This window comes from Rattus rattus, chromosome 9 (genome assembly GCF_011064425.1).
Source record: "Rattus rattus isolate New Zealand chromosome 9, Rrattus_CSIRO_v1, whole genome shotgun sequence".
Classification (NCBI taxonomy): domain Eukaryota; kingdom Metazoa; phylum Chordata; class Mammalia; order Rodentia; family Muridae; genus Rattus; species Rattus rattus.
In genome coordinates, this window is record NC_046162.1 from 83,364,223 (window position 1) to 83,390,587 (window position 26,365).

At 40.7% G+C, this 26,365-nt stretch overlaps 1 protein-coding gene across 1 annotated transcript; it reads left to right on the forward strand.

Annotated features, from left to right (window-relative positions):
- Positions 1-25,524, forward strand: Rad51c (RAD51 paralog C). Its single transcript, XM_032912402.1, has 9 exons — positions 1-182; positions 1,237-1,495; positions 2,537-2,703; positions 5,957-6,090; positions 8,152-8,283; positions 13,411-13,477; positions 14,344-14,404; positions 21,009-21,069; positions 24,617-25,524. The coding sequence occupies exons 1-9, from the start codon at positions 65-67 to the stop codon at positions 24,716-24,718; spliced, it is 1,101 nt and encodes a 366-aa protein (XP_032768293.1). The 5' UTR covers positions 1-64; the 3' UTR covers positions 24,719-25,524.
- The last annotated feature ends 841 nt before the right edge of the window (positions 25,525-26,365 follow it).

Consider the following 26,365-nt stretch of genomic DNA (forward strand, 5'->3'; position numbering starts at 1 on the left):
CGCCCCTAGGGCTTTAGCGCCTCTCGCTCTACGTCACTACGCGCGTAGGCGCCGAGCTTTCAAAATGCAGAGGGAATTGGTGGGTTTTCCGCTGTCTCCCGCGGTGCGCGTGAAGCTGGTGGCTGCGGGTTTTCAGACTGCCGAGGACGTCCTGGAGGTGAAGCCCTCCGAGCTTAGCAAAGGTAACGACTCCCGGCAGCCAGCTGATGCACCGCGGCCGCTTGGCGCCGCCTCCGTCTTGATTCTCCCGCCTCCGTCAAGCTGTTCTTTGACTGCGCTGTAATTCTCTTGTGGTTGGAACTATGTGAAGCAACATTTACTGATTTGCTTTCTCCGTGCCCGCGCCCTCTGGATGCTTTGAAGAGTGCCTCACTTAATGGTCTAAGGAAGTTTCCTCTTGAACCAGGGTGTCCAATAGATCTATAGAACGGACTTCTCATCTTGAAATTTCATGATAAACCGAGCTGGGAAACAGTCACAAGCCATGAAATTCTCGCTGTTCAAAGATCCTAGGGGAGTGGGAGTTGGACTTGAGAAATGAAGGATTAGAGTAGCACTAGAGACATTTCAGTAAGAAAAGCAATAGAACATTTCCTTAGACCAGGAGAAAGCTCTAGAGGTCCGCGATTTACGGGAATACACACCCCTCCTCCCGACTTTTCTTTTTTTTTCCAGAGATCTTCGGGTTACATATAAGTAGGAACCACTGCATCCTTAATGTACACAAATCCAAACCTGGCTGTGGTCACCTACTATGCCAGTAATACTATGTGCTTCTTCGCTGGTCACCAAAGAGGACAGCATGGAATCTGGTTTGGTTTTTAAGTGTTGTGTATTGAACTCATGGTTTTACCAATGTTAGATGAACACTCCACCACAGAGCTACACCCCTACTCTAATTTTAAATTTACATAGTGGCGATGCTAACTGGGCAGTAGCAGAACGGTAGAGCACTAACAGCTGTTGGTGCCTAAGGCCCTGGTTTGATCCCCAGCTGTTAAATAGCTAACTAGATAATTCATTACCATGTTAGACTTTTGTTTGTTTCAAGAAAAGGTTTCTCAGTGTAGTCCTGACTGTCTGTAGACCATGCTGGCCTGCCTCTCTTCCTAGTGATGGGATTAAACGCGTGGGTTTATGCCTCTAATGGGATAATGCCAGGCTCTGAGTTAAACTTTTTAATCTCTAATGTCAGGGTCTTTTTTTTTTTTTTTCTTCTTTCTTTCTTATTTATAGAAGTTGGGATATCCAAAGAGGAAGCCTTGGAAACTCTCCAAATTCTAAGAAGAGAATGTCTCACAAATAAACCAAGATGTGCTGGTACATCTGTGGCAAACAAGAAGTGCACAGCACTGGAACTTCTAGAGCAAGAGCACACCCAGGGCTTCATAATCACCTTCTGTTCAGCACTAGATAACATTCTTGGGGGTGGAATACCCCTAATGAAAACGACAGAAGTTTGTGGTGTACCAGGTGTTGGAAAAACACAGTTATGGTAAAAATAGGACGTTCCCTACTTAAGGGTGGACTTAATGTAACAAATAGAATATTCTGCTGTGAGTTTGTAGTCAGGAAACCGAGAGGCATAAGGTACTACTTTGTACGTATCCACATCAATCAGCTTATCATTTATATTATCCAGGTACCCCATCTTCTTGATAAAATTCTGGTATCAAAAATGTTTCTTTTGTAATACAGTCCGGTCACTAAACACATACACTCCTAATTAATTGGCTTCTGAGATATATTTGTCAAATGTTTAAAAGTTGATTTATATATGATAAGGATTTCTGAACCAGGTTCGGTGACGTACTCCCGTAATCTCATCACTCAGGATATTGAAGCAGGACTGCTATGAGATAGAGGATATTTTGGGGTATATAACAGTTGCTAGACCAGCCATTGATATATAGCAAGACCCTGTCTCCCCCTCAAAAAAAAAAAAAAAAAAAAAAAAAAAAAAAAAAAAAAAAAAAAAAAAAAAAAAAAAAAAAAAAAAAAAAAAAAAAAAAAAAAAAAAAAAAAAAAAAAAAAAAAAAAAAAAAAAAAAAAAAAAAAAAAAAAAAAAAAAAAAAAAAAAAAAAAAAAAAAAAAAAAAAAAAAAAAAAAAAAAAAAAAAAAAAAAAAAAAAAAAAAAAAAAAAAAAAAAAAAAAAAAAAAAAAAAAAAAAATTTTACCTGGTTATGGCGCACTCCTATAAACATGGCAGTAGGGGTAAAATGGAGACTGAGATAGAAGGATCAGCCTGTGCTACATTGCCAGACCCTGACTCAAAGGGAGATTATGTAAAGCATTCAGTTCCCAGCAACCTAAAACCTACTAAGACTTCTTCCCTACTCACAATTTTGTACAACACCTTAGCTATTACCTAGGCATCTATGATTCATATGTATTTGGAGCTATGGAGAATACATCTCTTTTGCCTTGGGTATTTATTTGCATTTAGAAAACTTAGTGATCTAGTTGATTATATGCAGTTTACAAAAAACATTTTAAATGATTATGATGATGATTTGGTCATTTCATTTCTTGACAGTATGCAGTTAGCAGTAGATGTGCAGATTCCAGAATGTTTTGGAGGAGTGGCCGGTGAAGCAGTATTTATTGATACGGAGGGAAGTTTTATGGTTGATAGGGTGGTAAGCCTTGCCACTGCCTGCATTCAGCACCTTCATCTCATAGCAGGAACACACAGGGAAGAAGGTAAGGTAAAGACAGTTTGTATTTGTGCATATCTCAGACCTCAGTAAGAGATTGTCCCAAGCTAGAAGGTTAACTAGTTAAACTCCAATACTTTTGTTGCAGAATGATATACAGTGCTCTCCCCATAACCCAGGTTGTGTGTGATCCTTTTACCTCAGTCTCCAAAATTTTGGAATGATAGACCTGTGTCATATCATCATGGCAGCTATTAACTTCTTTTTTTGTTTTGAAGATGTATTTATTTATTATATATAAATACATTGTAGCTGTCTTCAGACACATCAGAAGAGGGCATTGGATCCCATTACAGATGGTTATGAGCCACCATGTGTTTGCTGGGAATTGAACTCAGGACCTCTGGAAGAACAGTCGGGCCCATAACCACTGAGCCATCTCTCCAGCCCTTTTTTGAAGATTTTAATTTAAAAAAAAATTAGGGACTAGAGAGAGGACATAGATTCAATTTTTAGCACCCATATGACATCTCACTCCTGTCTGTAACTCAGTTCCAGGGCTTCTGACAGCCTCACACAAACATACATGTAGGCATGACATGAACACACACATAAAAAGAAATTATAAAAAAGCATTTTAAAGTAAGTGTTGTGTGTGTGTGCTCATGTACAGGTGCCCACAGAGATCAGAGGCATCAGATTCTCCTGGAGCTAGAGTACAGTGCTTGTAATACACTCAGAATCAAACTCTTCAAGTTCTTCTGTCTAAAGTGTCTTACCTCTGGGGTTGGGCATTTAACTCAGTGGTAGAGTGCTTGCCTAGCAAGCGCAAGGCCCTGGGTTCGGTCCCCAGCTCCAGAAAAAAAAAAAAAATAAAGTGTCTTACCCCTGGGACAATCTGTACTTTAATAAACACTTAAAACCTCGCTGTACTTTCAGTAGATCTACTGAGGCACTGGGATGTGAAGGTTTTAACGATTGGTTTATGATTAAAGCTAAAGGGTTTTTGGTGACTATTTTACTAACTTAGTTTGTATTTGAAGAAGCCAGTGTCTACTAATCAGAAATGCTGTTCCTGATACTCTTCTACTTCTAGGTCCCTGAGGATGACCTTTCTGATGGGAGCTAACTGCCTCCTCTTCCCTCCTGCTGGGTTACAGGTCTGAGCTATCCTGTGCAGCTAGTTTCTTTCCCCTGCTTTGTTCTGTCTTTTGTTTTTGTATTGTTGAGGATCAAACCCAGAGCCTCGGGTTATCATCTTGTCATGGATCAAATATATCATAGGGGCTGAAGAGATGGTTTATTTGTTAAGAGCTCTTGCTGCTCATGAAGAGAGCCCAGCTTTGGGTCCAAACACCCACATAGCAGCTTACACCTGTCCATACTCCCAGTTTCAGGGGGTCCGATGCCCTCTTCTGGTCTCCATAGGCACCATTCATGTGCATGGTGCATGTACAAGGAGGCAAAACACCCAATAGCATTAAAATTTTTTTAAAACATTTTGAAATGTAATAGTTTTTCATTTCAAAACCAAACTGACTTTATATTCTTTGATTTATATGTTTGGGTGTTTTGCCTGAATATATGTCTGTACTGTGTGTGTACAGTGCCCTTGGAAGCCAGCAGAGGGCATTAGATCCCTGAGTTACAGGGAGTAGTGAGCTGATGTGTAGGTTCTAGGAATCAAACCCTGGTTGCTCTGGAAGAGGAGCCAGTACTCCTAACCACTGATCATTTTTCCAAGCACCTTTCCCTTTTTATTTTTTGAGACATGGTCTCAATATGTAACTTGCTGGCCTAGAACTTCCTACATAGACTAGGATGACCATGAACTCTAAACCAAATCCAAGGTTAGGAAGATTTCATGTTATTGTTATTATTTAAAAATCAAATTACGGTATTAGGGACTGGAGAGATGGCTCAGCAATTAAGAGCACTGACTGCTCTTCCAGAGATCTTGGGTTCAATTCCCAGCAACCATATACATGGTGGCTCACAACCATCTGTAATGATATCTGATGTGTCTTCTGGTGTGTCTGAAGACAGCTATAGTGTACTCATATACATACAATAAATCTTTTTTAAATTACAGTACTAAAGGGAAAATATAATCCATTGGAACATTTTTTCCTTTGAATTCTTAATTAGTTTTCCTAAAAACAGGAAAGAAACTTCAATTGTAATACTCTGTTGAGTGGAAATAAAATCTGGAGACAGGGAAAGAAAAGACTTTAGTTTTATTGTAAATAAGTAATCCCTAGTATGTAAAGAAACAATGGAAAATATAAACTAATAGGTGAGGTAGAAACTTAAGGGTCTATCTTTGGGAAGTTGGTTGGATGGTATTTTGCTGGGGAAAGCACTTGGACTCAGGTGTGAAAGGCTAAGAGAGACTCGTGGAGGAATGTTTAGCTGAAGCAGACACAGAAGGATGTTCTGCTAAAGCAAGCAGGAGAAAAGACATGTGATAAAGGATTCTTTACTAACTACACACATGTATTGCTTTGCCTTACATTGTGTAGTTGAGCTCCATTTGTCAGACTTCATAGAGAGAAATGCACCAAAAAACTTCTGGTATGTGCTGCAGTTTCTTGCCAATTCCTCAGACTCTGGCTGATTGGAAGCACATGCTAAGGCAAGACCTGTGCTGAGGCAGGGCACATGGAGAACACGTGATGTTTGGAGGGTCTAAATAGAACCTGCTGAAGTGACTGAGACAGAGCTTGGTTTGCTGGTACAGCAATACTGTGGGTCTCAGTCTTAGCTGATCTTCACTTCCCTGAGAGAGGTATAGCCAAGAGCTCCTGGTGTTCTGTTGTTCTCTCCTGATGACTCAGGCCGAGGCTGAGGCCTGGCTGTCAGGTTGTGTCACCACTGTTGCTAACCATTCTACTGAACGGGACTGCTGGTGTATCTATGAAGAGTGGATTGAGCTGCTGCCGCTTGCTAACCTGTGAACTGAACTATGGGAGTTGCTAGTTGTTACAAAGAACCTTTCTAAACAGATCCACGTCCCCCATATCCTTTCTTTTCCACTAACTCTGGTGGGTGGTAGGCTACAAGGGAGGTTGAAGCAATTAAGAACCATCATTAAAATTAGGTTTGAAAAAATTATAATAGGTCAGCCATCATCAAATCACAGTTTACAGTCATTTCACAATAGTTCTGTTAAGAAAGTATGTTTTACAATGATACAAATATATTCTGTTCTGTTATTAAAAAATAACTGATTATTTATGATTGGCACACTATTAGAACAAGAAAAACTAAACTATTTAAGATTGCTTTGTTTGTTTCAGAACAGCAGAAAGCCTTGAAGGATTTTACTCTTGAAAATATTCTGTCCCACATTTATTATTTTCGTTGTCACGATTACACTGAGCTGCTGGCACAAGTCTATCTCCTTCCAGATTTCCTTTCAGATCATTCAAAGGTATGGATCATACTACTAAAATAACATTTTTAAGAGTGTTGATAACACAAAAATAAACAGTAGCATAGTATTAACTTAATGCCAGTCCAAAAGCCCCTCTTTCCCTGCCCTACAACTTATTTTTTTTATTTTTTATTATTGGATATTTTATTTATTTACATTGCAAATGTTATCCCCTTTCCCATTCTTCCCTCTGGAAACCCCCTATCCTATTCTCCCCCTCCCCCTGCTTCTGTGAGGGTGCTCGCCACCCACCCATTCCCACCTCACCATCCTGGCAACCTGCCCTACATCTATTTACTCATTTTTAATAGGTATGCTATTCACATTTCAAAATACTATATATTCATTGTAGAGTCTTAAGGTTGAAGTATCTGTTGATCACAAATGCAAACATTTATTTCTGGATTCTAGTCTCTTGAGCTATGTACCTATTCTTCCAGGGTTTTTTGTTTTGTTTTGTTTCTTTGTCTTTTTTTTTTTTCTTTGGTGGGTTTTTGGTGTTTTAAGACAGGGTTTCTCTATGTGTAGCTTTGGCTGTCCTGGAATTCACTTTGTAGACCAGGCTGGTGTCAAATTCAGAGATCCAACTTCCTGTGCCTGAGGAGTGAGTGTACACCATACTTTGCTGACCTTGACCTCTCAATCCCCTGTCTTCATTCAAGTGCTGGGATCCAGGCTTGTGCTGCCATAGCCGGCCTGTCCTACCATCATCATCATCATCATCGGATTTTTTTTTTTTTTAAAGATTTTATTATTTATTTATTTTATGTATGTGAGTACACTGTTGCTATCTTCAGATACCAGAAGAGGGCATCAGATCCCATTACAGATGGTTGTGAGCCACCATGTGGTTGCTGGGAATTGAACTCAGGACCTCTGGAAGAGCAGTCAGTGCTCTTAACCACTGAGCCATCTCTTCAGCCCTCATCGGATCTTTTTAAAACAAGGTTTCTTTGTGTAGCTCTGGCTGTCCTGGAGCAGTAGCATATGCATGTAGTACTAGTATTCAGGTAGTGATTACAATGGAATCATTGGATAAGTACTTTCCAAAAGAAAGCCTTTGAAGGGTGGACAGATGGTTCAGTGGTTAAGCGCACTGACTGCTCTTCAGAGGACCTGGGTTAGATTTCTAACACCCACAAGGCAGCTCACAGACACCTGTACGTCTGCTTCCAGGAGCTCCTTACCTTCTTTGGCCTTCACAGGTACCAGGCATGAACATGGTACACAGACATACACACAGGCAAAATACTAATAAACATAAAATAATAAAATGAACTTTAAAAGAAAACTTTTGAAGAGATAAAAATGAGTGAGGATAGAGCTCAGTGGTAGCGTGCTTACCTACCATGCTTGGGCAATAGGTTTAGTTCCCAGCATTACAAAAGAAAATTCTAATTTTCATTTGTATTTACCTAATTTGAGTTAGAGTCTCACTGTATAGCCAAGCCTGGCCAGAAACTGACAAACCTCCTGCCTTTACCTCCTGTGTGCTAAGATTACAGCTACATACCACCATGCTCTTACTTTTTTTTAATTATGTAAGTGACTGCAGGTGGGCCCTGGAGGAGGGCATCGGATGCCCTAGAGCAGTGGTTCTCAACCTTCCTAATGCTGCAACCCGTTAATACAGTTTTTCATGTGGTGACCCCAGCCATAAAATTATATCCATTGCTACTTTATAACTGTAATTTTGCATCTTTTATAAATTATAATGTAAATATCTGATATTTAGCCCCTGTGAAAGGGTCATTCAACCCCAAAAGGGTTGTGACCTACAGGTTGAAAACCCCTGGCCTACAGAGATCTGGGGTTCTAGGAAGTTGTGAACTGCCTGACATGGGTGCTGGGAACTGAACTCAGGTCTTCTGTAAGAGCAGTGTACACTCTTAATCGCTGAGCCATCTTCCCAGCTTCGTCAAAAAATGCCCAGCTAGATTTCTTTCTTTTTTCACCCCAAATTTTAAGATTTATTTATGTAATGGAATGTGCTTTGGGGACGCCATCTTTATAATAATTTATTTCCAAACCTAATTTTATTCTCTCTTCTGTCTTTAGGTGCAGTTAGTGATAATAGATGGAATTGCGTTTCCCTTTCGTCATGACCTCGATGATCTTTCCCTTCGTACTCGATTACTAAATGGCCTTGCCCAACAATTGATCAGCCTTGCAAATAAGCACAGACTAGCTGTAAGTAGTATTGGTCAGAAGAACTTCATAGTTAAGACTCTGACATATTAATGTCTAAATTGATACAGATTTCGCCTGACTAAATCATGTGAATATGGGGGGTTTGTGGAGATGGTAGTTGTTTGTTAGAGATGAAGTCTCCATAAATAGCCTGAAACTTGATGATGTTGTCTGGCCTGACCTTGAACTCTATCCTCCTACCTTACCCTTCTTAGAACTGAGATTTCAGATGTGTTAGCAAGCATGGCTTTTAATGTAGATACTTTGTAGAAAAGCCGGGTTTTTGTTTTTTATAGTAGGGATTCGATCCATAGCCTTGTGCATGAAGTGTAGGTAGGCAAGTGTCTACTGCTGGGCTGCTGTATCAGTCCTGGAGCTAATTCTAGATTTGAAATATGAAGGGAAAGGTAACTATGAGGTTAGGAGAACAGGGATACCTGTTTGCCATTTGTTTCCATTCTGCAACCACATCCTCCCACTGACAAAAAATATACTCGTCAAAGGAGAGGTGGGAGATAAAAATGCTTTCAAGTCGTCTTTTTTTAAACCTTGTTAAGGAAGTTCTTAGCACATGCCTGTAGTGCTCCACACACCAATAAAGAACTTTCTCTATAAAATGGAAAACATTTTCTTTTCCAGATCTTATTTTTAAGTTACATTTTATTTATTCTGTGTGCATGTATGTGGTGTTGCATGTATCATAACACACGGTCAGAGAACAACTTGCAGAAGTCAGTTCTTTCTACTCTAGGGTCCCAGGGATCAAACTGAGGTTGTCAGTCTCCATGGCAAGTGCCTTTCAGTGAGCCATCTTATTGGCCCTTTTGCCGGATTCTTCTTGCCAAAGCATAGTGAGTGCCTTTGACTTGGTTCTTACTGTAGATTGGGATTTAGCTTTGCTAATGATGCATTCTGAGGATGCCCAGTAGAGGGCGCTCGGGACAAATAGGCTGCATGGTGTCAGGTCCTTAGGTTTGGTGGTTGGGTGTTGATGTTGTCTTCTTTGTTGTTTTGTTGTTCCTGCTGTTCCAGCTCAGGACTTCAGACATACTAAGCCAACATTCTGCCTTTGAACTACATCACGACATCCCCTGCCCTATTTTAATTTAGTTACCCTGCTCCATTAAGTGTATATAAATTTTGGCTTGTGTGTATGTCCGTGTGTATATGTAGGCACTTGTACAAGAATGTGTGTGCGTGTGCGTGTGCGTGTGCGTGTGTGTGCGTGTGTGTGTGTGTGTGTGTGTGTGTGTGTGTGTGTGTGTGTAGCCAGAGGTCAGCATTGAGTGTCGTCCTCAGTCATTCTCAGTCATTATTTTGAATTTTTAAAAAATGTTGTTTATTTCTTTTGTGTGCCTCTGTGCATGTATGTGTGCATGTGGAGGTTAGAGGATAACTTGTGGTAGTTGGGTTTCTCCCTCCACCATGTATACGTCCCAGGGATTGTATTCACATGACAGGCATCTTTATCCCCTGAGCCATGTCACTGTGGCAGCCACCTTCATCTTTGAGACAAGTTCAGGGAGTTTCTCTAGTTGCCTGTCTCTGCCTCCCTCAGCCCTGGGACTGTAGATATGCTTCTGAGCTCAGGTCTTCATGCTTGCATAGCAAGGACTTTTTACTGACTAACCACCTTAAGTTTCTTTTCCCTTTTAAATCTTGTTTTATATTATTAATAACTTGCAGAAAGGGTGTTGAAAGTTCGTTTTTTTTCCTCTGTGAGAATTTGTGTGCGCGCATGCACGCAAGTGTGTGTGTGTGTGTGTGTGTGTGTGTGTGTGTGTGTGTGTGTGTGTGTGTGAATATGCATGTGTTCCTGAAGGCCAGAGGTCAGCTTCAGACCCTCCTCAGGAGTTGTCTGCCTTCTTTTTTGAGGCTTAGTTTTCTGACTGTCTTAGAGTTTGGCAGTTAGGCTAAGATGCCTGAGATGGCTTAACAATCCAGGGTGGATTGTAAAACGCCCCGTACATGGGTCGTGTTCACCTGGGCCTGGGGATCCTAAGTCAGACCAAGTTCTCAGGCTTATGGATCAAGCATTTTACCGACTGACTTGTCACATCCTTCTTTGGAAATATGGACTCTCTATATTTACTTATTTCCAGACAGAACCTTGTTATATATTCCTAGCTGACCTAGAACTCACAGAATTCTAGACCAGACTGGCCTTGAACTCACAGAGATGCTCCTGTAATTGTTTCCCAAGTGTTAGGATTAAAGCTATGTACCACCATGCCAGGCCTGAAAAAGTACATTCTCCTTAAAAATAATTTATAGCTCTTGTTTTCCTGCATCTTTAGCAGTTTTGAGTATCTAAAAACATTTTCAATTTATTTATGTGTATGAATATTTTTCTTGTATGTATGTATATGTGTCCTGTGTGTTTCTGGTGCCTGTGAAAGTCAGAGAAAAGCACCAGATTCCCTGTAACTGGCATTAAGGATGCTTGTGAGATACCCCATAGGTGATGGAAACTAAACCCAGGTCCTTTGCAAGAGCAACACATATTCTTAACTGCTAGGCCATTTTTTCCACCCTCTTTTTGATTTTTTTTTCTTTTTGTCGTTGTTTTGTTGTTTTGTTTTGTTTTGAGACAGGGTCTCACTGTGTGTCTCTGGATGCCCTGAAACTCACTATGAGGTTTAAAAGAAACCATGTAATTGGACTTTTCTGTACTAAAAAATTACTATTAGGAGACCTGGTCATGGTAGTGCATTCCTGTGATTCCAGCAGTCGGGTCACAGGTTTGAAGCCTACTTGGTATGCATAATGAGTTCTAGGCCAGCCAGGGCTACATACTGAGATTTTATTTCAAAAACTACCACAGAATTACTGTTGTGGCAGGCATTCTTGTTGTGGTTGTTCATGCTTGTAATTCAAGCACTTGAGGAGGCAAGAGAATCAGGTTCAAGGTCAACCTCAGCTATATAACAAATTCAAGACCAGCCTGGGCTACATGAGACCCTGGCTCAGAAAAGGGAAACAAATTTTGGTGCTCTGGGTAAGAGCACTTAACTGTGAAAGGGAGAGGACCTGAGTACAAATCCCCAATACACACATCAGAGCCAGGCCTAGCAGGGCCACTAACCTGGCTGGCTGGCCAGCCAGCACATTAGCATATACACCCTTGCCCATATACCACTGCATCCATATCTCTCTCTCTCTCTCTCTCTCTCTCTCTCTCTCTCTCTCTCTCTCACACACACACACACACACACACACACACACACACACACAGAGTTTTAACACCCTCCTCCATGTATTGACATTACTTTTTTAAGGATGAGGCTAGAGGAGACGGTACAGCAGTTAAGAGCACTGGCTGTTCATTTCAGAGGACCCAGTTTTGATTCTCAGCACCTACTGTGGTTCACACAATGTATTATTTTTTCGGGGTAGGGTCTTATTTAGTTCAGATTAGCTTTGAACTCACTACATAGCTAAGGATTACCCTGAATTTTTTTTTTTTCTCTCTAGAGACAGGGTTTCTCTATGCAGTACTGGCTGTCCTAGAACTCACTCTGTAGACCAGGCTCGCCTCAAACTCAGAGATCTGCTTGCCTCTGCCTCCTGAGTGATGAGATTAAAGACATATGTGCGGGTTTGGAGATTTAGCTCAGTGGTAGAGCATTTGATCAGCAAGTGTAAGGCCCTGAGTGGGGCTGGGTTGGGGATGGGGTGGACGGACACAAAAGATGTGCCACCACTGTCCGGGAAGCCCTGAACTCATGATCCTACTGTTTTTGCTTATCTTTTTAATTTGAGACAAGGTCTAACTATGTAGCTTTGGCAGTCCTGAAACTCGTGCCACCAGGCTAGTCTCAAACATAGCAACCTACCTACCTCTGCATTCCAAGTGCAGGGCATTAAAGGTATGCCCCACTATGCCTGCTGATTTCTTATATTAATGTGACAAAACACCATGACCGAGGCAATTTATAAGTATAAGGCATGTAAATATAAAATATAAATGAGAACATTTAACTGACTTAAAAGGTTCAGAGGGCTTAAAGGCATATACCACTATATAATACCAGTCTGCTTCTACTTCTAAAGTGCTAGGAGAAAAGGCATATAAAGTGAAATTTAAATTTTGAATTTTAAAAAAGTGAAGTTTCAAAGAAGGGGTGGGTACCAGAGAGATGGGATTATGTGTTTGCTTGGTAGCATAAAGACCTGAGTCAGAGCCCCAGCACCTCCATGTGAGCATGGCATTGCACTCCTGTACCCCAGCACTGCTGAAGGTCAGGATGGGGAAAGGACTGCACAGGGGCATCCATGGGTTTTGCCAGCCAGTCTAGTCAAAACAGGAAGCCCACATTCAGTGAGAGACTGTCTCAGAAACTGAGGTAGGTGCTTGGAGGAGGTGTCACGAATCTTTAACTCCAGCACTCAGGAGGCAGAGGCAGGCAGATCTCTGAGTGTGAGGGCAGCCTGGGCTACAGAGTGAGCTCCAGGACAGTGTGAACTAAGACGGAAACCCTGTCTTGAACCGCTCCCAACCCCACAAAAAAAACAAATCAACCAAGAATTCTTTGTTCCTTCAGATTTTTTTGGTCAGTTATATCATGTATTTTGGTAACATTTTTGCAGATAAGTACTAATTTTTATTTTTAAATTTTCACACAAGAACATATTCCCTTCTTCCCTTTTAAAAAAGATTTATGTATTTTATGTATATGAGTATACCGTAGCTGTCTTCAGACACACCAGAAGAGGGCATTGGATCCCATTACAGATGGTTGTGAGCCACCATGTGTTCCTGGGAATTGAACTCAGGACCTCTGGAAGAGTAATCCGTGCTCTTTACCACTGAACCATCTCTCCGGCCCCTTCTCTTCCCTTTTCATCAGAAAAACTTAGAATTTTTAGACAGTTACTTAATTTTGTGTGTATGTTTTGCTTGTGTGCATGTCTATGTACACATGTGGGCCTGGTGCCAGAGGAGGCCATGAGAGAATATGAGGTCTTCTGGACCAAAGGTATAGATGGCTGTGAGACACCATGTGAGTTCTGGAAACTGAGTCTGGGTCCTACAACCACTGAGTCATCTATGTGCAGACTGTTAAACTCATAGGACTGTTTATATACAACTTTTATGTCCTAACTTTCTTATATTTGTCTTCATAGGTTATTTTAACGAATCAGATGACAACAAAGTTTGATAAAAATCAAGCTTCGCTTGTTCCTGCGTTAGGTGGGTAAATGAGGGAGATTAAACTTTTTCCCCCTTGTTTTTGTTTTTTAAGGCAGGTTCTCTGTATCGTCCTCAAACTCAGAGATCTGCCTACCTCCCAAGTGTTAGAATTCCTGGCAGGCCTGGAATTCAATATGTAGACCACCATGCCTGGCTCTGAGATAAAAGATTAACATTTTTTTTCTACATTTTCATCTGGCATTTGATGGATACTATAAGCTTTTGAAAATAAAACTGTCTTATTCACTGACCACATTTATTAAATAGCTGCTCTCTGATAACTGTGTGTCAGAAATCTGAGAAGTAAATATTCAAAATAGAATTCTAAACATTAAAATCCCAGTCTTAGACAGGAAGGAGAAAAAATCTATTTAAAGACAAATCGTACTATGCAAACAGGTATGACTATTTCTAGCACTGTGATTTCATTAGAGCACAATGCTTGAAGATCTATCTCCACTTGAATCCAGTAATATTCTGTGTGGCAAAGATGGTGATACAGACTTAGCTCTAGCTACTGAGGAGGCTGAGGTAGGAGGCTCGTTCTATCCCCCACCGCATAATGAAACCGGTATGGCTGCACTTCTTTAATCCCAGAACGCTAGAGACAAAAGCATGCAGTTCTTCATTCAAGGACAGCCTGGTCTACATATTGAATTCCAGGCCTGCCAGGACTACAGTGAGACCCTGTTTCTGATTGTCAGAAACCTCTATTACTCTTAGGATCTTACTTATATAAAACAGGTTTTGAAACAAAGAATATTCTTATTTTCAGTTTGGTAAAGTAAGATTGTAGTTGACCAGACATTCTAGGTAACTTAGAAAAATTTAAAGGTACTTTATAGTAAATTTTTTTTTTCTTTTAGGGGAAAGCTGGGGACATGCTGCTACAATAAGGCTAATTTTTCACTGGGAACAAAAACAAAGGTCAGTATAGAAATAAGTTCATAATTTCGGAATATCAATCTAATTATACTGAACACTTAGTGGTTTGTTAACATCGGTACCCAGCTTGAGGTTTGCAGTGACCCATAAACAACTTCTGTTGTTGCCTTGTTTGACATCGGTTAGAGCAAACATAGAAACACGTTGTTAATACTGCACATTCAGCCACACAGGGAATTCTTTGTGTATTTAAATGATGGTGTGAATGCACCTGGAACATGTAGGTGGCTAAGGAATTGCTGCCTTCTGATAGTCTTTGAAATCGCTTCTTAGCCATGAAGGAGGAGGTACCCTGTGTTCCCGGAGGAGACTGAAAGAATAAATCAGGACAAAAGGAAAACTTTAGTGTTAGGACTAATATATGTGGAAAATAGGATAGTTTTTCTTAGTTGCTTAATATAGTTCTTGCATGAAATTGTGTCTGCCATTTTTTTCCCTTTCATTGCCCATGTATTTACCTGCCTTTCACAAGTATTGTTCTTTAAAATAAAATCATGGCAGCATGAAGCCTTTGTGTTTGTTTCTAAAGCTGTTGAGCAAGTGAATGAACCAGCTCTCCTTTTCTTTAAAATAGGCCATTGAAAGCTGTGAAGTCTTTTATTCTGAACTTCAAAAGATGTCAGATTTATGCCAGCCTTTCTGCTTTGTGATTAATTGACATAAGCTAGAGAACTCGGTATGGAAGTGCTCTAATAAAAGGGGAAACTGAGGTAGTATGTAGGGCGATAGTGAGCTCAGTCAGTGATACTGCTTTGGTTTTTTTGATTTTTTTTTTTTTTAAAACTGCATTACATGCCACCTTCTAATACTCTTTCAGAGCCATACTGTAGCTAGCTAGGTGTATGTTGGCACAAGACTTATAATTCCAGCACTCAGGAGACTGAGGCAGAATAGCCTGAGTTTGAGGCTAACTTTTGCTGCAAAATTCCAGGCCAGCCTAGGACAGAGTGAAAGAAGTGTATAAAAAGAAAAGAAAGCCATATCATGAAACTATTTCATGTACAAAATTTGGGAGGGGGGGCAGGAGGGTTTGATGCATGGTCTCTCTATGTAGTCCTGGCGGGCTTGGAACTCACAGAAATCTTCCCACCTTTGCCTCTTGAGTGCTGAGATTGAAGGCATGCACCACCATTCCTAGCTGTATTTAATTTTTAAAATGATTTAGTTTTAAGTGAGTATTTTGCCTTACTTTTTGCATGCAAGTCTGTGTAATATGTGCATGCCCGGTGCCCACAGAGGTCAGAAGAGGGCGTTGGATCCCCTGGAACTGGAGTTCCAGAAGGCCATGAGCCACCATGTGAGTGCTGGGAACAGAACTCAAGTCTGTAAGAACAGCAAGCGCTCATGACTGCTCAGCCACCTTTCAAGTCCCTACAGTTACTGGGCTTTTTGGGAACAGCATCTGCAAAGGAGATGCCAACTGCATGAATCACTTTTAAAAGATTATTCAGGAGTGTAGTCAGCATGAGCTTCGAGTCACTGAGACCTGCTTGGCCAGGCGTAATGTTTTTTCCTTTTTCCCTATAATTGTTTTCTAGAACATAGTTATAGTATTGCATACAAATGTGAATGTATAGCTTTAATTCCTTTTTTCCCCAGTAAAGAACTTTAACTCCAAATTGTTTCCTTCAAGTGGCTATATGACAGGACCGTGCATACTTTATGATAACCAGAATGAATTGACCTCATTTAGTAACCTAAGAATTAAGATATTTTTGTTCTTCATTATTTGAAACCAAATATCTTTGTTTTTAAAGTTTGGTGAAATTTTTGCGTGTGAGGATTTATGGGGTTTTGTTTGGTTTGGGTTCTGGGTGCTGGGAATTGAACCAAGGACTTTTTGGCATGCTAAGTCTATGCTTTCCCACTGAGCTATAGGCCCATCAATGTTTTATATTTATTTTTGTGTTTGTTTTTGAAACAGGCTGTTAAGTAGCCAAGCCTGGCCTGAAACTTACTAGATAGTATAGGATGACCTTGATTCTCGAAACTTTTGCCTCTACTTTGTAAGATGAGATGACAGGAGAGACCACTACACCTTAGCCTAGGACATTCCAGGCCAGCGCTCTGCCACTGAGCTATATATACTCTTAAATGCTTTTTTAGATTTTTTCTTAAAAATATGAAAAAGAAGTCATAAATTTATAATTACAGGAATGAACACTTTTATTTTGAATAGAAAATTTGAAAACCAGGACTGGAGAGATGGCTCAAAGGTTAAGAGCACCGACTGTTCTTCTAGAGGTCCTGAGTTCAATTCCCAGCAACCACATGGTGGCTCACAACCATCTGTAATGGGATCTGATCCCCTTTCTGGTGTGTCTGAAGACAGCTACAGTTTACTCATATGAATAAAATAAGTAAAAACAAAACAACAAAAGAACTGAAATCCTTAACTAACAAATCAGTATTGTGAATAGAACTTAGACATTATCGTGCCTGACCTCCATCTTTCACTAGTAACATCTGATTTTATGTTTTGCTTTTAAGAGAGGAACTTCCTATGTAGCTCTGACCAGTCTGAAACTTACTATATAGATCAGGCAGCCTGTTCCTCCCCAGCACTGGGATTCAGGGTGTGCAGTAACATCTAATTTTTAACCTCTGACAAATGACAGAATGACATTCCAACAATTCTTAAATGATTTTGTCGTCTGTGTCCTTATATTATGTGGGTTCTCCAATTTGCATATTCATGATGATACGAGGCCAAGATCGTTCTTTGCCAAGAAGATCTGGTGGTAGAGTGGAGTAATACATCACACCCCCACACAGCATTTCCTATGTGTGCTCAGCTTTAGAGCACATATTGTACTTCTCTCTTGTTTCTTCCTGACCCAAACTATGTAGTTCAACCATATGCTAAGCTTCATCTCCGCTAGGGCTAGGAGCCAAGTGAATCTTTTTGGTTTGGTTTAAAAAGATCTCTTGAAGAAAAGATCTTTTGAGATGCAGACATGACATACAAAATTTTTACCTAGAAATTTGAAGAGGATTTTTTAAGTTGAAAGCTTAATTCCCTTTTGATTTTATATTTTTCCTTTAGAAAGCCTAGCCTAGCCTAGAACTCTTCGCAATCCTCCTGCCTCCTGCTTTATTAGCATTATAGGCATAAGCTACCACATCTGCTGTTCATTTTGGATTCATACTAACTTTGTAAAGCCTTCTTAAAATCTTACTACTTTTTCTTTGATATGGTATCACGGACCTGCTCTTGAGGGAAAGGTTGTGAGTTCAAGACACATGGCAATACTTTGGTCTCGGCCCATCATTCCTGACCATCAAGAGTGAGTGAGCAAGAAAGCACTACGTGTTAATAATTTCATCAAAGCATTCAGATGTACTTGGCACTTTTTTGGACATACCAGTTGTCTTAGACAGGGTTTCTATTCCTGCACCAAATACCATGACCAAGAAGCAAGTTGTGGAGGAAAGGGTTTATTCAGCTTAGGCTTCCACCTTGCTCTTCATCACCAAAGGAAGTACTGGAACTCACACAGGTCAGGAAGCAGGAGCTGATGCAGACGCCATGGAGGGATGTTACTTATTGGCTTGCTTCCCCTGGCTTGCTCAGCTTGATCTCTTATAGAACCCAAGACCACCAGCCCAGGGCACCACCCACAATGGGCTGGGTCCTACCCCCTTGATCACTAGTTGAGAAAATGCCTTACAGCTGGGTCTTATGAAGGCATTTCCTCAACTGAGGCTCCTTTCTCTGTGATAACTCCAGCTTGTGTCAAGTAAACACACAAAACCAGACAGTACACTGGTATTGTAAGATAACTTACCTGATAAGCTAATTTTTTATTGTTGTATATTCACTTGTTTACTCTGTGTGTGTGTGTGTGTGTGTGTGTGTGTGTGTGTGTGTGTGTGTGTGTGTGTGTGTGTATAGTTGGTTCTTTCTCTCTATCAAATGGGTAATGGGGACATTGAACTCAGGTGGTCAGAATTAGGGGTAAGAACCTATGCGTGGCCTCACTGACCCAAAAAAGTGGTTCTTTTGACTTCATGCGTAGTTCACTGGGGAAGAACTTGTCTAGCTTCTACAAGGCCCACAGTTCACTCCTTAGTACTACCCCACCTTAAGAAAATGAAAATTCAAAAAAAAAAAATGAAAATTCCCAAACTATGATTTTTTTAAAAGGCTGGTTTAAATACATAGAGTTTATGACATTTTGGATTCTGATCTTTGTCTGTTTTTTTGCTGTGGGTGGGTAGGTGTTTTACTTACATGTCTGTGTGTTGTGTGTGTGCAGTGCCCTTAGAGATCAAAAGAGAAACCCTGGAACTGGAGTTATAGAAGGTTGTGAGTTCCCATTTGGGAGCCGAGAATAGAATTTAGGTCCTCTGGAAGGAAGAGCAGCCAGAGCTCTTAACTGCAGAGCCATCTTTCAAGCTGCAATTGTTTTCAAAGTAAAAAGTCTTTGATTATTTCTCTCATGAATAATGCTTAAGGAGAGGGGCATTTTTGAAATTAGGAAAGTTAATAAATAGTAAATAAGATGTTCTTTGTTGAGTTTAGTTTTGAAAATAATCTAGGCTTGGTGGTCATGCTGGTAATCCTAGCATTTGGGAAGTGATTGCAGGGAGATTAGGAGTTCAAAGCCATTTTTGACTACATAGTACTTTCAAAACTAGACTGGCCATATGAAATCCTGTCTCAAAAACAAAAAGAAATGAGCATTATATTGTGTAGAAACTAATACAAGTCTATGATTGTTTCCTGTTAAGTTAGAATCTATATTATATAAAAGTGCAATAAAATTATTAAAGTTTTTAGTTAGATTTATACAGCTGGCTGGCATTAAGTACATTCATATTCTTATATGACCTTCACTTATTTATTTCTAGAACTTTGTCATCTTCCCTTACTTCAGTGTTAAGCAATAGTGTTGTCCTTGGCAACCACTGTTCTACTCTCTGGTTTGATTATTCTACGAACCAAATGTAATTGAAATCATACAATATTTGATTTACTTATTTCACTTAGAATAATATCTTCAAGGTTCATTTTGTAGCTATGTCAGAATTTTCTTCCTAACAATGAGAGAGAATGAGATAGAGAGAATGTATGTATTCCGTGTTTTATTTATTTTTCTAGTAGACACCGTTGCTTCAGTCTTTTTGCTGTTATAAATGACTTATATGTTTTAGAAGTAATTTTAGGATGATATCTCAGTGAAGCACTTTCCTAACTTGTACAAGGCCCTGAGTTCAGTTTCCATCATCACAAAAAAGTGATCATTTTTTTTCAAAGCAGTGTGGTATATCTAGGGTGCCCTCACAGTTATAAGTAGCCTAGGTGGTCCTTGAACTTATAGCAGCCCTCACTGCCCACTCCATCTGCTGTAGTTACAGGTGTGTACCACCATATCACACTCCTTAAAAGAAACTTGAAAGATTTTTATGTTCTGACTCTTGACACTATTTGAATGTAGTTATTAAGAGTGTAGATTGTGGAGTTGAGATGGTGACTTAGGCCATAAAGGGCTTGCCGTGTAGGCATAAGAACTGGAATTTTGAGGAAGAAATAGTAGGATCTCTAGGACTTGCTGGCTGGCAAAATTTAGTAATTGAGCTATAGGATCAATGAAAGGCCCTATCTGAAAAAACAGAGTGGAGAGATATAATTCAACCTCTGGCCTCCACATGTATATACACACATATAAAAAGAGCCAAGACTGGAGAGTGGTGGCTCACACCTTTAATCCCAGCTGGGGAAGCAGAGACAGTCAGATCTCTGATTTCAAGGCCAGCCTGGTCTACAGAGTGAGAGTGAGTTCCAGGTCAGCCAGGGTTACACAGAGAAACCCTATCTTGAAAAACCAACAATAACAAACCCCTTAATTATTAAGCTATTCTCAGCTTTCAGTTTTATTTACATTATAGAAAACAGGTTTAGAGAGATAGTTTAGTGGTTAAGAGCATTTTCTGCTCCTCCCATGTGTGTGGTTCCCAGCACACACACTGGTGGGTTACAACTGTCTGTAAATCCACATCTCCAGGGGATCTGATGCTTCTGGCCCCTGACGGTGCTTGCATCCAAGTGTACACACCACATTCAGACACACACCCCTGCACATAATTAAAAATAATAAGAATACATCTTCAAAATCACATATGTATGCAAGCCTACTTACCTTTTAGGGGGAAGACAGGGTATGATGTAGTCCAGAGCCTCAAGCTCTCCATATAGTGAGAATGATGGCCCCTGCTATGCTGGGACTCTCTACAAACTTAGAGATCCAACTGTTTCTGCCTGGGATTAAAGGCCTGTGCCATCATACCTAGCTTTTTAATTTTTTAAAACTTTTAATTATTTTTTTTTAGATTCAGTCTGGCTTTGAACTCCTGAGTTCAAAAAAAATTGTGCCTCTGCTTAACTGAGAATGAAAGCACCCACAGTGCTGCCTGTTAGGAAGGTGTTCACTTTGCCTCTTTAAATATATTTCTCTCCATTTTGTGTTGTTGAGAATACGTGAAACAATCATGGTATAGGACTCTGTAATTTAAATTATAAAATAAGTCATGTGACCTAATTAATTAAGATAATGTGTTTATATGTATTTTTTTCTCCAAACAGATTTGCAACATTGTACAAATCACCAAGCCAGAAGGAGTCCACAGTACCATTTCAGATCACAGTCAGTATTATTTCATCACAGTGGGATTTCACAGTTGTTGGGCAGTAATTATCTGAAGAGGTCATGTACAAATTGTTTCTGTTAATTTTGTAAGCAATAAGCATATTTGAGGATAGTTTAGATGTGAGAACATGATCAAAATAGTATTTATTTACACAGTGCTGTAGTCACAATTGAACTGAAATTTATCTTTGAGAACAGATGAATATATATGTTCCAAGGCATATGTAAAATCTATTAAAGATTTTTATGTTAAAAGTTTTCAGAAAGGAAAATGTTTAACAGGACATGATGGCACATGCCTGGACTTGGGAGGCTGAGGCAGGAGGATCAGTAGTACAAGGCCAGCCTAGGCAGCATGAGATCCTGTCTCAAAACTATCAACAACAATTAAAAAATGTGTTTCTACACTATAGTAATAATTTTGCCCTGTAGATAGTAGTAACACTTTGAAACAACATTAATTTCTTGAGCATTTGTATCATTGGATTCCAGGCCCAGTGGCCTCAAACTCACTGCAGAGCTGAGCATGACCTGGGGCTTCTTTGGGGTTTTTTTTGTTTTTTTGTTTTTTTTTTGGCTATTTTTTATTTACATTTCAAATGTCATTCCCTTTTCTGGTTTCCCATCCAGAGGGTGTTCCCCCACTCAACCATCCACCCTTTCCCACCTCCTCACCCTGACATTCCCTTGTACTGGCGGGGGTCCAGCCTTGGCAGGGCCAAGGGCCTCTCCTCCCATTGGTGCCCAACAAGGCCGCCCTCTGCTACATATGCAGCTGGATCCATGGGTCTGTCCATGTGTACTCTTTGAATGCTGGTTTAGTCCCTGGGGGCTCTGGTTGGTTGGTATTGTTGTTCTTATGGGGTTGCAGACCCCTTCAGCTCCTTCAGTCCTTTCTCTGACTCCTCCAATGGGGACCCCATTCTCAGTTCAATGCTTGGCTGCAAGCATTTGCCTCTATTTGTCATGCTCTGGTAGAGCCTTTCAGGAGACATCTATATCAGGCTCCTGTCAGCATGCACTTCTTGGCATAAGCAATAATGACTGGGTTTGGTGGCTGTATGTATATGGGCTGGATCCTTAGGTGGGGTAGGCTCTGAATAGCTATTCCTTCAGTCTCTGCTCTAACTTCGTCTCCATATCTCCTCCTATGAATATTTTTGTTCTTCCTTCTAAGAAGGACTGAAGCATCCGCACTTTGGTCATCCTTCTTCTTGAGCTTCATGTGGTCTGTGGATTGTATCTTGGATAATCCGAACTTTTTGGCTAATATCCACTTACAGTGAGTGCATATCATGTGTGTTTTTTTGTGATTGGGTTACCTCACTCAGGATGATATTTTCTAGTTCCACACATTTGCCTATGAATATTATAAAGTCATTGTTTTTAATAGCTAAGTAGTACTCCATTGTGTAGATGTACCACATTTTCTGTATCCATTCCTCTGTTGAGGGACATCTGGGATCTTTCCAGCTTCTGGCTATTATAAATAAGGCTGCTATGAACATAGTGGAGCATGTGTCCTTGTTATATGTTGGGGCATCTTTTGGGTATATGCCCAGGAGTGGTATAGCTGGGTCCACAGGTAGTACTATGTCCAATTTTCTGAGGAACCTCCAGACTGATTTCCAGAGTGGTTGTACCAGCTTGCAATCCCACCAGCAGTGGAGAAGAGTTTCTCCACATCCTCGAATGCATCTGTTGTTACCTGAGCCATTCTGACTGGTGTGAGGTGGAATCTCAGGGTTTTTTGATTTGCATTTCCCTGATGAACATTTCTTCAGGTACTTCTCAGCCATTTGATATTCCTCAGCTGAGAATTCTTTGTTTAGCTCTGTACCTCATTTTTTTTTTTTCTTTTTTTTCCGGAGCTGGGGACCGAACCCAGGACCTTGCGCTTGCTAGGCAAGCGCTCTACCACTGAGCCAAATCCACAACCCCTCTGTACCTCATTTTTAATAGGGTTATTTGGCTCTCTGGAGTCTAACTTCTTGAGTTCTTTGTATATTTTGGATATTAACCCTCTATTGGATGTAAGATTGGTAAAGATCTTTTCCCAATCTGTTGGTTGCCATTTTGTCCTAATGACAGTGTCCTTTGCCTTACAGAAGCTTTGCAGTTTTATTAGGTCCCATTTGTCAATTTTTGATCTTAGAGCATAAGCCATTGGTGTTCTGTTCAGGAAATTTTCCCCAGTGTCCATGTGTTCAAGGCTCTTCCCTACTTTTTCTTCTATTAGTTTGAGTGTATCTGGTTTTATATGGTTTTGTAAGTGGTCTTTGATCCACTTAGACTTGAGCTTTGTACAGGGTGATAAGAATGGATCGATTTGCATTCTTCTATATGCTGACCTCCAGTTTAACCAGCACCATTTGCTGAAAATGCTGTCTTTTTTCCACTGGATGGCTTTAGCTCCTTTGTCAAAGATCAAGTGACCATAGGTGTGTGGGTTCATTTCTGGGTTTTCAATTCTATTCCACTGATGTACCTGCCTGTCTCTGTACCAATACCATACAGTTTTTATCACTATTGCTCTGTGATACAGCTTGAGGTCAGGGATGGTGATTCTTCCAGAAGTTCTTTTATTGTTGAGGATAGTTTTCTTTTGAGACAGGGCTTCTCTGTGTAGCCCTGGCTGTCCAGGAACTCAATCTGTAGATCAGGCTGGCCTCGCACTCAGATATCCACCTGCCTCTGCCTCGCAAGCACTGGGATCAAAGGCATTTGCCTCCATACTCAGCAGCCTCTTATTTTTATAAAGAGAAAACTAAAAATGGAAAGCAGTTCTGAAAGTGAATTTTCCACTTAGTTTTTACACTAACCTCACTTAACTTACATTAACCTGTTCTCAATTATTTTGTCTTGTTTGAGAAGAGGTCTTGTTATTTAGTCCAGGCTGGCCTTGAACTTTTGACCCTCCTGCCTCCACTGCCTGAGTGATGCTATTACAGATGCATGCCACATGCCAGGCAGAATATTTTACTATGAAATGATTTGTGAGTGCCTAAGTTTCTGTACAGATTACTTCTTTCTGTTTCTCCCAGCTGATGCACCATAAAATGTCTTAGGATTCCTTTTAGAGGACGTTTTTGTTGTTAGCTTGGGCGTCACCACTGAACTACAGGTTTGGGCTTGAGAATACCCTTATGCAGTTATTTTTATGTGCATATAAAAGAGCATATATTAAATGTTCTAACAAGATTCTGGGTTAGATGACCTGCAAAGTTTAGCCTCTTTATTCAATGATTAGGAAAGTCTTTCCCAAGAATAACATAACTTGGGCTGGAGAGATGGCTCAGTGGTTAGGAGCACTGACTGCTCTTCCAGAGGTCCTGAGTTCAATTCCCAGTAGCCACATGGTGGCTCACAACCATCTGTAAAGAGATCCGATGCCCTCTTCTGGTGTGTCTGAAGACAGCTACAGTGTAATAAATGAATAAATAAATCTTTAAAAAAAATAACATAACTTATTTAAAGACTTTGGAAAATTAATCTTTTTAAATTATTTTTTAAGTATGTGTGTGGGTATTTTTCTATCTTGCAGCCTCAGGGATTTAGAGATGCTGTTGTCACTGCTGCCTCATCACAGACTGAAAGTTCTTTGAACTTCCGGAAACGGTCACGAGAACCAGAGGAAGAATGCTGACCAAATAATAATGTTAATGCATCCAGTTAACTGATTATGTGCTATCCAGTATATAATGGATGTATGTATGTGCACTGTGTGTGTGCTGGTGCCTACAGAAGCGAGCTGGGGTGGTGGATCTTGTGGAACTGGAGTTACAAGTGAAACTGAGCCACCATAAAGGTGCTCGGAGCCAGAACCTAGTCTTCTGCAAGGACCAAAATGTTCCCAGCTGCTGGGCCATTCCTCCGGCCCTCCACCATTCCTCCGGCCCCTCCACCATTCCTCCAGCCCCTCCACCCTGTCTCTGAGACAGGTCTTCTTGTTTTGTCTCTTCGCACTCCAGGTCCACACACTTTGGCTACGTCTGGTTTTGCCTCTTGTCTCACTAGGGACACTGGGATACGGGTGTGGGCTCTGGGAATTGAACTCAGGTTGTCAGTTTTTTTTTTTTTTTTGCTTAACAAATGCTTTTATCCAGTGAGCATCTTTCCAGGCCCTCCACCTTAAATTTTAAGAAAGAGATATCTTACTGAACATGGAGTTCACTGACTCAGAGGGCCACCTGTCTGCCCCACCCACCCCAAGGTGCACAAATGCGCTGTAGGGCCCCAGCCTTTATATGCAGTCTTCATGCCTGCATTTCCCTAGCTCCTGAAAAGATTTTCTGAAGCACTGTTCTATAATTATATTTTAATGTGTTTTTATTTTGAGTAATGTGGAAAGCTGACCTTATGTTACCTATCTGCATTTACCATCCAGAGTGGGAAACTTCTTTGTCAATTGCCTAAAAAATAATACAAATAAAACATTGTAATGCATTTTAAGTGTGTATGTATATGTGTCTGTGTGTGTTTGCCAACTGTGTGAGGCCTTCAGAGGCAGGGAGAGGGCATCGAGCCCCTAGAACTGAAGCTCTGTGTGGCTGGCCAGGGAGAGGGCATCGAGCCCCTAGAACTGAAGCTCTGTGTGGCTGGCTGCCAGATTCCGGGTCTTCATGACGCTGAGTCATGGCTCCATCCCATCGTAACATCTTATTTAGTCTTAAATGTAGCTGTGGGGCCTAGAGAGAGGACTCGAGTACGTGCTCTGTCGGAAGACCTGGAGCAGTTACCAGCACCTATGTGGGGGCTTCCTGGGGTAATTTATATAACCCCAGTTCCAGGGGATCTGACCCCCTCTTCTGTTCCCAATGGACACTAAGCATTTATGTGGTATACATACATACGTACATACATACATACATACATACATACAGGCAAAACACTTAAACAAATATGAAATACAATTAAAAATAAACCAATGTAGCTTTGAAAAGACTCAACACAGCACTGTTTAGTTGGGGTGGTTTGGTCTGCTGACTCCTGGTCAGCGTGTCTGCCTTGCTGCTGGGTTGCCCAGAGCACCTCCTGCAAGCCATTGTTGGAGGCAGAACTCAGTCCATATTGGGGGTCGAAGGCTTGTGCCTCCCCTCTATGTCTATGGGCCAGGGGAAGGCTGAATCCTAGAGAGGGGCTGAACTGGGTTTGGTTCCAAGTCAGTGCCAAGAGTATGGGAGGGACTAGAAGAGAAGGCCTTCTCCAAGAGATTTAGGCCTGACGACGCCCCTCCCCGCCCTGTGATCTTGATGAAGAGATGGTCTTTGCTTGTCCAAACTGTTTTCATTGA

What these genes read in the sequence shown, in the direction of transcription:
- Rad51c (XM_032912402.1), top strand. Translation starts at nt 65, where the DNA reads ATGCAGAGGGAATTGGTGGGTTTTCCGCTGTCTCCCGCGGTGCGCGTG. An exon ending in GTTGGAAAAACACAGTTATG is followed by an intron (nt 1,496 to 2,536) that starts GTAAAAATAGGA and finishes ATTTCTTGACAG; the next exon opens with TATGCAGTTAGCAGTAGATG. An exon ending in TTCGCTTGTTCCTGCGTTAG is followed by an intron (nt 13,478 to 14,343) that starts GTGGGTAAATGA and finishes TTTTTCTTTTAG; the next exon opens with GGGAAAGCTGGGGACATGCT.